This window comes from Macrobrachium rosenbergii, chromosome 3 (assembly GCF_040412425.1).
Source record: "Macrobrachium rosenbergii isolate ZJJX-2024 chromosome 3, ASM4041242v1, whole genome shotgun sequence".
NCBI lineage: Eukaryota > Metazoa > Arthropoda > Malacostraca > Decapoda > Palaemonidae > Macrobrachium > Macrobrachium rosenbergii.
Window position 1 is genome coordinate 17,628,698 of NC_089743.1, and position 9,106 is coordinate 17,637,803.

General features: G+C 35.4%; 1 protein-coding gene across 2 annotated transcripts in view; it reads left to right on the top strand.

The window, feature by feature from the left end:
• The window catches only part of LOC136852917 (uncharacterized), a 26,284-nt gene extending 18,311 nt beyond the window's left edge, over positions 1-7,973 (top strand). For both annotated transcript variants that reach the window (XM_067127890.1, XM_067127897.1), the window contains exons 5-6: positions 825-1,025; positions 6,079-7,973. In XM_067127890.1, the coding sequence (XP_066983991.1) occupies positions 825-1,025; positions 6,079-6,206 (329 nt within the window). In that variant the 3' untranslated portion in view covers positions 6,207-7,973. The remainder of the gene's footprint in view (positions 1-824; positions 1,026-6,078) is intronic.
• The last annotated feature ends 1,133 nt before the right edge of the window (positions 7,974-9,106 follow it).

Consider the following 9,106-nt stretch of genomic DNA (forward strand, 5'->3'; position numbering starts at 1 on the left):
AAACGTTCTTACTGAAAGAAACACTGGATTATAAGACGAGTACGACAGCATTCAAATGTTTATTTTAGTTACATTCATTTCGGTTACAACTGTTAAACTTACAAAATGCCTTAAAATATATTTTTGCTATATCACCCACCGTGAATATCATGAAGTTCCTCTCAGAATTAATGATATTTTTGTTGCAATAATCCAAGTGATATAATATTCATATTTCCTTTCAGATTTTTTACAATCACATAAGTGAAATCTAATTTTATATCACAGTTTATCTGTAAATAATTGTCAGCCAGGAAATTCTAACCCCAACTAAGAGAGTAGTCAATGCTAGTCTGGATTCTGAACACCCGTCCAAGTCGATTCTCAAATACTGTAACCTATATAAGTTGAGACGATAGTTATCACAAAATGATCCATTCTGTCTTTGGCATAACTATTACCATAGACCCTGTTGTTTACATTTACCAGTTCTGTATATTGTAATGGCAATAATAACATTTTAACTTCTCTGTTTCATAAAGTTTTCGGAAACGCTTCCCACCGAACCCTTGCATTTCAAAGTAAATGAATGAGGAAATTCTTCCTCAGCAGGATTCGACACCAACCCTGGTTATAAGACGAGGGTTGGCGCTAAATGCATTCAATCTTGGGAAGAAGAATTTGTCGTACAATTTCTTTGAGGTTAAGAGGCTTTCAGTGGAGAGCGTTTCCAAAACAAATGCGAAACAGGAGAGTTATGAAGTCACGGCGACCATAACTTTGGCGTCAAAAAGCTTGTCAACTTCATTCAGTAAAACTCGACGTCTATCTGTTACCGAAATCAGGGAAGACAGCGACGGTGTACCTCCCAGACCCGAATGCTCCCATCGATGGATATCCACTCCTGAAGGCCTCTGTAATTGCCTGCCTCTCCTTCTTCTACGTGGGCGTCAGCGTTATAACGACATTCCTCATCACGTGGGTGTCGGCGTACCCTGACGACCACCGCACTATGACCGTCTGTATCGTCATGGAGGTTTTGGGAGGTAGGAACCTCATTACAATGTACTACAGTTTGTACTGCATATGTGGTTATTTTCATCTATGGTTCCATGTACCTGCATTGTAAAAACAGGCACAGAAGGTTACGCTCGCATGGGTATATTTATCAAAGGCACTAGACGTATTTTTCTCACTTTCTGATGGACTTTATTAAGAAATGGCTAATTAGAACACCTCACATATTTTGCCTTCATTGAGGTTAGGGTGGATCGTGAAACTGGAAAGAAAGCAGGAACTGCTTGACACTCAATCTACAGCCTGCCTTGTGCAGGCATACACCATTACAATAAAATAAACTGAATCCGTGGAAGAAAGAGCAAAATAACACTGTAATATACATACAGCCCAATACATGTTGAATTTTACTGAGCAAGGTGTCTCCACCGAGGTTATTATAACAATATCATTGTTATTGGTCTATTAGGATTGAGTAACACCACAAACAACCAATCAATATGATACTGTATAGTAAATTATTGAACACACTGGATGAATTAAAATCATAAACACTTGGGCAAGCAAAACAATAATAGTGAAATGCACCTGCAGCAAGCTGCCCACTGTAGTCTAGGATAGCCTACCGCCAGTTTCTATCGTAGAAACACTTGGTGAACCTGTGTTACGGCCTGACCGAGAGCAAGAGCGCTTACCGCCCCCTATGCAGTCTAGTTACATTAGTGACTCTACATTAATGTAAGCACAGGTATAGCTATATACTTTACAACAAACTGTGTAATTCAAGTTTTTTTCTTCCCACAATGTTCTTCGCATTACCGGAAGTGTAGATGTGATCTATTTTTTTTTTTAAGTCTCACAATATTTTGTTTTGTAAAACAGAAAATGCACATTACTGAAACACTGGAAGTATAATTCATATCTACGCATGCACTACTACTGTGCAATTTGTATATGTTCCCTAATAAAAATTCTACTGGTCATCAAAATATTAAAAGCATTGTACCATACACCGGAGGATAAACATCCAGTCTCTCTCTCTCTCTCTTCTTCGTTTAACGTGCTTTTTCCCATTTTTCATATGGGGTAAGCACGATGCCTTCTTTTGAAGGACTTTGATTTGGCGTTGGGGTAGGCCGTAGCCTCGATTGGCTGCCCTGCCTGACATCGCTTAGACCCCGGTAGCACCTGTGTATATGTATCGTGTCAAATCCCCAGCTCCCTTTCTCCCAACAGTGAGGAGACGTGAGTGGTTAGGCCGCCAGTTCGAGAAGTGTGAGGTGTCTGTTATGTTTTTAGAAGATGTTGGAGTGGCTTTGTTTGTGTGTGTATTAGTCTGTAACACCCATTTGCTTTCAGCAAACCTATCCGTTGATTACCTACATAATCCCGGGGTGTCTACATGGATAGCAAAGTGTCCGCCTCTCTGACCAGTCGGCTGCGGATTTGAACCTGTGCCACCGACTTCTTATGAAGTCCGAGGATGCTGCTCTACCGACCGAGCCATCGAGGCTCTTCTTCTAGGGGAATAATTTTAAAACCTGCGAAATTATACATCTCCCTGTACTACCTTAGAAGGACATTTTCCCTACCACCTGTTGGGATGGCAGGTAAAGGAACAGGAGAAAATACAATAGTATTAGAGGTTGTTTACCCTCAACAAGACATCTTATCATGGTGACATTACCAAAAGAGATGAAGGACATGGCACCAGTAGAACAGCAGATGATCGTGATGGCGAAAGACGTGGATGCAAAGGGGTAGCAGCCTTGCAGAAATAATAAGAGCACCCTGACGGTTCAATCAATACTACAGCAGCTAAATGCTGCCATCTCTGTCATAGTTAGGATGGCCAGTGAAGATGAAGATATCAAGTGCTTCTGTGACCTTGCTGTGCATGTCAGATCTAGGGGCATCATAATCACTGCTGACATCACAGGCATCTTGAAATAAACCAGCAGCAGCAATATTGTCGGAAATGTTTTAGTAGCCAAAATCACATCCATACTCATCCAACCACTCACACAATTCATTGTTATTCATATTATCTAAACTTCCTGAATTGTTGCTGGGAGTTTGTGACCTCAAGCCCTGAAAATTCAATATGAATCTCCTTCCCGGTGTTCAGCCCACATCAGTCACACTACAAGGTAACTGCAGAGATATCATTCCCAGCAGTAGCCTACTTGCAGACTGCCAACTTGAGAAAGTAGTTGAAAATTTTCCAAAGTGACTGCCTGAAAATATCAGAGTCGAACTCGTTAACTTCCTCACCCTAATACACCATATTACTTCATCCAGGATGTTTTGTTGGTAATGCCTCATTGCCATCACAATAATTTGACAGAAAGATTACAGGCTTTTAAACAGCAGTACCAAATAAGTGGAAGCCAAGCCATCATCCCACCATGTCTAATGACCACAAGTTTCAGAAGACACATACCCAAGAATGTTTCGCATCAGAATGCAGACACACGTACCTTGCTAGACCTCTGGCCATGTAATATTTCCAACTCTTCAATCCAAGTATTAGCATGCACAGTGGTAAAAAACAAAGATTTGTCTGTGATACAGGTTTGGGAAACGTAAGTGTACGCTTAGTGACCAAATCTATGTAATTCTCACTAAACTAATCTATACCTTTTCCTGAAGAGTCCAAAAAGTTTGCCATAGTTTTACGATTCATAAGACCATGCAAATAACTGATCCTGAAGAGCTAGCTTTGGAAATTTGAAATCAGCATGAAATTTCAGCTGGCAACTTCAATTTGATATGAACCACAGCAGTGGCTGAACACTGCTGACAATACCACCACAAGGGGCTCAATTAGTCAACTTGAACTTGGGCCAAGACAAAATGCTCTACCCTGAAAAGGCTGTCAGCTTGTCTTTAAAATAGCAATGTCAAATAGCATTATTTTAGGTAGGTTGAACTAGGTGCAAATAAGTGCATGAGAATACCTCTTCTCAAGCCTGTCCAAGATTTAAAAAAAAAAAAAGTATACCTTAGTTTTACTAGACCACTGAGCTGATTAACAGCTCTCCTAGGGCTGGCCCGAAGGATTAGACTTATTTTTACGTGGCTAAGAACCAATTGGCTACTTAGCAACAGGACCTACAGCTTACTGTGGAATTCGAACCACAGTATACCGAGAAATTAATTTCAATCACCAGAAATAAATTCCTCTAATTCTTCATTGGCCGGCCGGAGACTCGAACTCGGGCCTAGCAGAGTGCTAGCCGAGAACTCTACCGACTCGTCCAACAAGATTTGAAGCTTAGTCCAGAGACTAAACACCTTCCTCACCCATCAGAACATAAGAAATGCAAGAAAAGAAACACAAGCACAGCAAGGTACAAGACATGTCCAGAAAAAATACCGCTTCAGTTATCGAACACGTTGCTGGTTATCTATCACGAGGATAAATGCGCAAGCAGTCACAGATACCCACAAGATGAAGCTGAGGCAAAAAAACATGATTTTGTCACTCCAAGACATCCTGTGGGACAACTTGGTCAAGCAGCATAAAGCATTCAACCTCATAAACTGAACTCCTTGCTGAACATCAGATGTCAAGAAGACCTCTCCTGCCCGAGGAGGTTTGCTTACATCCAAGCGCTCACCCTGAGTGAGCATGGGTTAATACCTTTCGATCTGAAAAATGGGTAGGATTCGGAGTAAGAAGTACAGTACAGAAGCATGAAGGCAGTGTTCCTGCAGTTTGAAGTACATAACTCAAAACACATAAAACCATTATCAAAAAGTTTATACGAGTATAAGCCTATGCATAAACCAAGAACAGATCAATGTGTGTGAACATAGGAAAACGTGTTATTTCTGTTATTTCATACGTTTGGGGTTATATGGTATTACAACAACAATGGTCACAAATCCTGGTATCATTATTTAGACAGGTAAATAATATTTTAAATCTTCAAGACCACATCAGACTCCAAGAAGATTTTAAATCAAGAAAAATTAATGCACACCTGCAGAATACCAGTTTCTAAATTGATTGAACTTGATGAGTGAGATGTGAATCATAAAACAGGGAGAAAAATCAAAATGCATGAAGGTGTTGTTAAACCACTCTCCTTTATGTGTTCGAGTAGTATTTGTGTGGGCTAACAAAAGGTGAAAGCGTGAGTTGCTTTTGTCGTATGAAGAAATGGAGGACGAAAGTTTGTTCAAAAAGTGAAAAATGTAAAGATCTTGGACGAAAGTACAATTTAAATAAACGTGGAAAAGGTGTTGGAATGATTGGGAACTAAATAAACGTCGAAAATGTGTTGGAATGACTGGGAACTATAATAAGGTAGTGCATGGGTAAGCATAAAACAGATGCGAGAGTAGTGGGCATAGAGAGGTTGAAACGTTGCAAATGGCATTTCTGCGTAAATATATGAAACCAATGGGGATATGGAAATATGCATGGATATTTTCTGCACATGGGGTTGGCTTTTGTGTGTATATGTATGTATATGTATATGTATATGTATATATATATATATATATATATATATATATATATATATATATATATATATATATATATATATATGTACATATTTGGATATTTTCTGCACATGGGGTTGGCTTTTGTTTTGTGTGTGTGTGTGTGTGTGTATATGTATATATATATATATATATATATATATATATATATATATATATATATATATATATATATATATATATATATATATTATATGGATATATATTATATATATTGTAACTGCACCATGATAATTATACCTTTTACATGTTACATAATAAATACAAATCATCAACTTATATATATATATATATATATATATATATATATATATATATATATATATATATATATATATATATATATATATATATATATATAATAATATATATATATATGATAATATATACCTTTTATTAACATATAATATATACCTGTTACATAATAAATACAAATCATCAACTTGGCAACAAGAAAAATATAATTATGAAAATAAATGCTTCAAAACTAATTAAATTTTCACAGAACTTAGCGAAGTCTGTATATAACTGTTCATTATTCACTAATTTCATGCCTGTTTTTTCAAGGTTTCCTGATGCTTATCGGCCTGGCCACTGGGGTGTACATCTATGCGCTGTGCCTTCGGTACGAAATTGAGGACGCCGCTGACTACGAGAAAAACACATACACCAACCCGATCATGACCATATCCTGAAAGTACCCGAGTTTTTGGGAAAGAAGATCTGTCTGTCTGTCTGTCTATCTCTAGTTTTAAGTCACTATTTTTTAGACAAAGGCTTTTAGGGAGAAATGACTTTGTAGGTCAATCTGTTGATGATTTATTCTGTGTTGATGTGATACAACTTTGAGATGTGTGTGCGTGAAGTTGAATTCCCTGTATTGGTAGGGCCAATTTTTATATACATGATACACTTGCACTAATTATGCCTGCCATTATTATTATCATTACTCACACTGAACGCACACTCTTAAGGTTCGACCCAAAGGGTTAACTGTAAGGTTCCGCTATGCATGTGATATATCAGAACAATAAGAGAGAGAAGAAAACTTAATTTATAAAACGAATCAATTTTAACACCACGTTAAAAATAAATACAGTAAGTGCTCTCAACTGTATTGTCAAACAACAGAACCCAAGAAGGCAAGAAGGTTATGGAAGAGATAGGTTCAGAATATTGGTTATATGGTCACCTGCAGAGGTAAAACCATTAAATGTCGCCCTAAGATTACTCAGCAGCCTCCGAATGCAGAACATCTGCAGTCAATTATGCAATACACATGGTCAAGGTTGGGTGGTCCGAATCCAGAGTTCTACAGCAGGCATCTTGCTTATTCCCTTCAATACTTTACCAGAATGGACAACAGCCCTTCACAGGTTTAAGGTCACCTTAATCTTAACCAATCAATCAACTAGCAATAAATAATTACTCAGCCACTTAACATAAATACCCTACGAAAATTAATATTTGCATAACCTAAAATATTAAAATATAAACTAAGAGCTGTGAAATATAATTTTGGAGCAGATGCTCCCCCATTATTTTTATCGTAAATCAAGTTGCGACCTTGGTTGGAAAAGCAGGATGGTACAAGGCCCCGGTTCCAAATAGATAGGGAAAGCAGCCCAGTACAGAAAAAGAAATAAGGTTGTGATGAAACCATATAAAAATGGGAAAAAGCACGTTAAAACGAAGAAGAAGAAACCATATGCAACAATAACGACGAAAAACAAATGAGATTCGTGCGCGCCAGCTCAATAAAAATGTATTTGCCCTTACTTTATTCTTCTGAAGTTCTATCGACTCAACTACAAGAATCTCTGAAGGTTCCAACATTTCGAAAAATGGTGCATTCAAAAAGAAAACCAAGCAAATAATGCATCGATTAATCAGTACTGACTACAATTATCTGAAGCAGAAACACAACTGAGCAAATGTACCCGCTCCTGATACATTAGTACTGTAATATCATTACTGTTATTGAAAATGATGCTTTATTTTTGTTGTTCTTTTACAGCAAAACTGGCTATCTCATTTCAATACAATTTGTAATTCAAACTTAATTTTCAAAGTCAATTTCAATATCGAACGATTCAACGGGAAAAAATCACAAAAAGAACCTACTTTCGATCTTACAGAACAATGTATAATAAGTTTTATATAAACCAAAAATCTTTATGTACTAGAATTCTATATGTTCTGTTCTAATATGATGTAAACTAAAATACAAAAATTAATTTTTTTATAAATACTTTTAAAATATACTATTACTGTGATACGTGATTATGTGCCTTCATCCAAGCAGATTAAGAACGAAATGAGATTATGAGAGTTTCGTTAACAGTTGTGTCTGTTTCATATCTATCAAAAATGTATATTATTCCCATCAAAGGAACGAATGGTAAATAACTTCATCTATGAAATGTAATCTAATCTGAATGAAATTTTCCAATACAACGTAATGAATCTGTTTCTTTAAAATTCCTTCGTACATCGTTCTTGCAGTTATCAACTAATGATGATATATATATATATATATATATATATATATATATATATATATATATATATATATATATATATATATATATATATATATATCTAGTTCCTCGCTGGTGAGCGGGTTCCGATCTCAGCTACCACTCTGTTGGTCGCAAGTTCGAATCTCCGACCGGCCAGTGAAGAACAAGAGGAATTTGTTTCTGGTGATAGAAAGTCATTTCTCGCTATAATGTGGTTCGGATTCCACAATAAGCTGTAGGTCCCGTTGCTAGGTAACCAATTAGTACTTAGCCACGTATAAATAAATCTAATCTTTCGGGCCAGCCTAGGAGAGCTGTTAATCAGCTCAGTGGTCTGGTTAAACTAAGATATAATATATATATATATATATATATATATATATATATATATATATATATATATATATATATATATATATATATATATATATATATATATATATATACAATGTATATATATATATATATATATATATATATATATACATATATACACAAAATACAGCACTTTCACTTTGAAGGGGTGGAGCCAGATGATTACAGCACTACAGTTTCTCAGCAAGTCTATCAGTATGAAAAACAACAACAAAATGCAAGTTACGTACAATTTGGGAATACGATATGCATGCAAACGAAGCTGCATATATTTCGCTACCTTTTATGGCTTTGGATTGGCATCCTGCCAGTGTGTGTGCGCTACTGCAAACACTACACACATGCGCATATATGTGTATATACTATATATATACTATATATATATATATATATATATATATATATATATATATATATATATATATATATATATATATATATATATATATATATATATATATATATATATATATATATATACTCGTGTGTATGTATATATATATATATATATATATATATATATATATATATATATATATATATATATATATATATATATATATATATATATATATATATATATATATATATATATATATATATATATATATATATATATATATATATATATATATATATATATATATATATATATACATATACTGTATATATATACTAGCTGACCAAGCTGGTGCTGC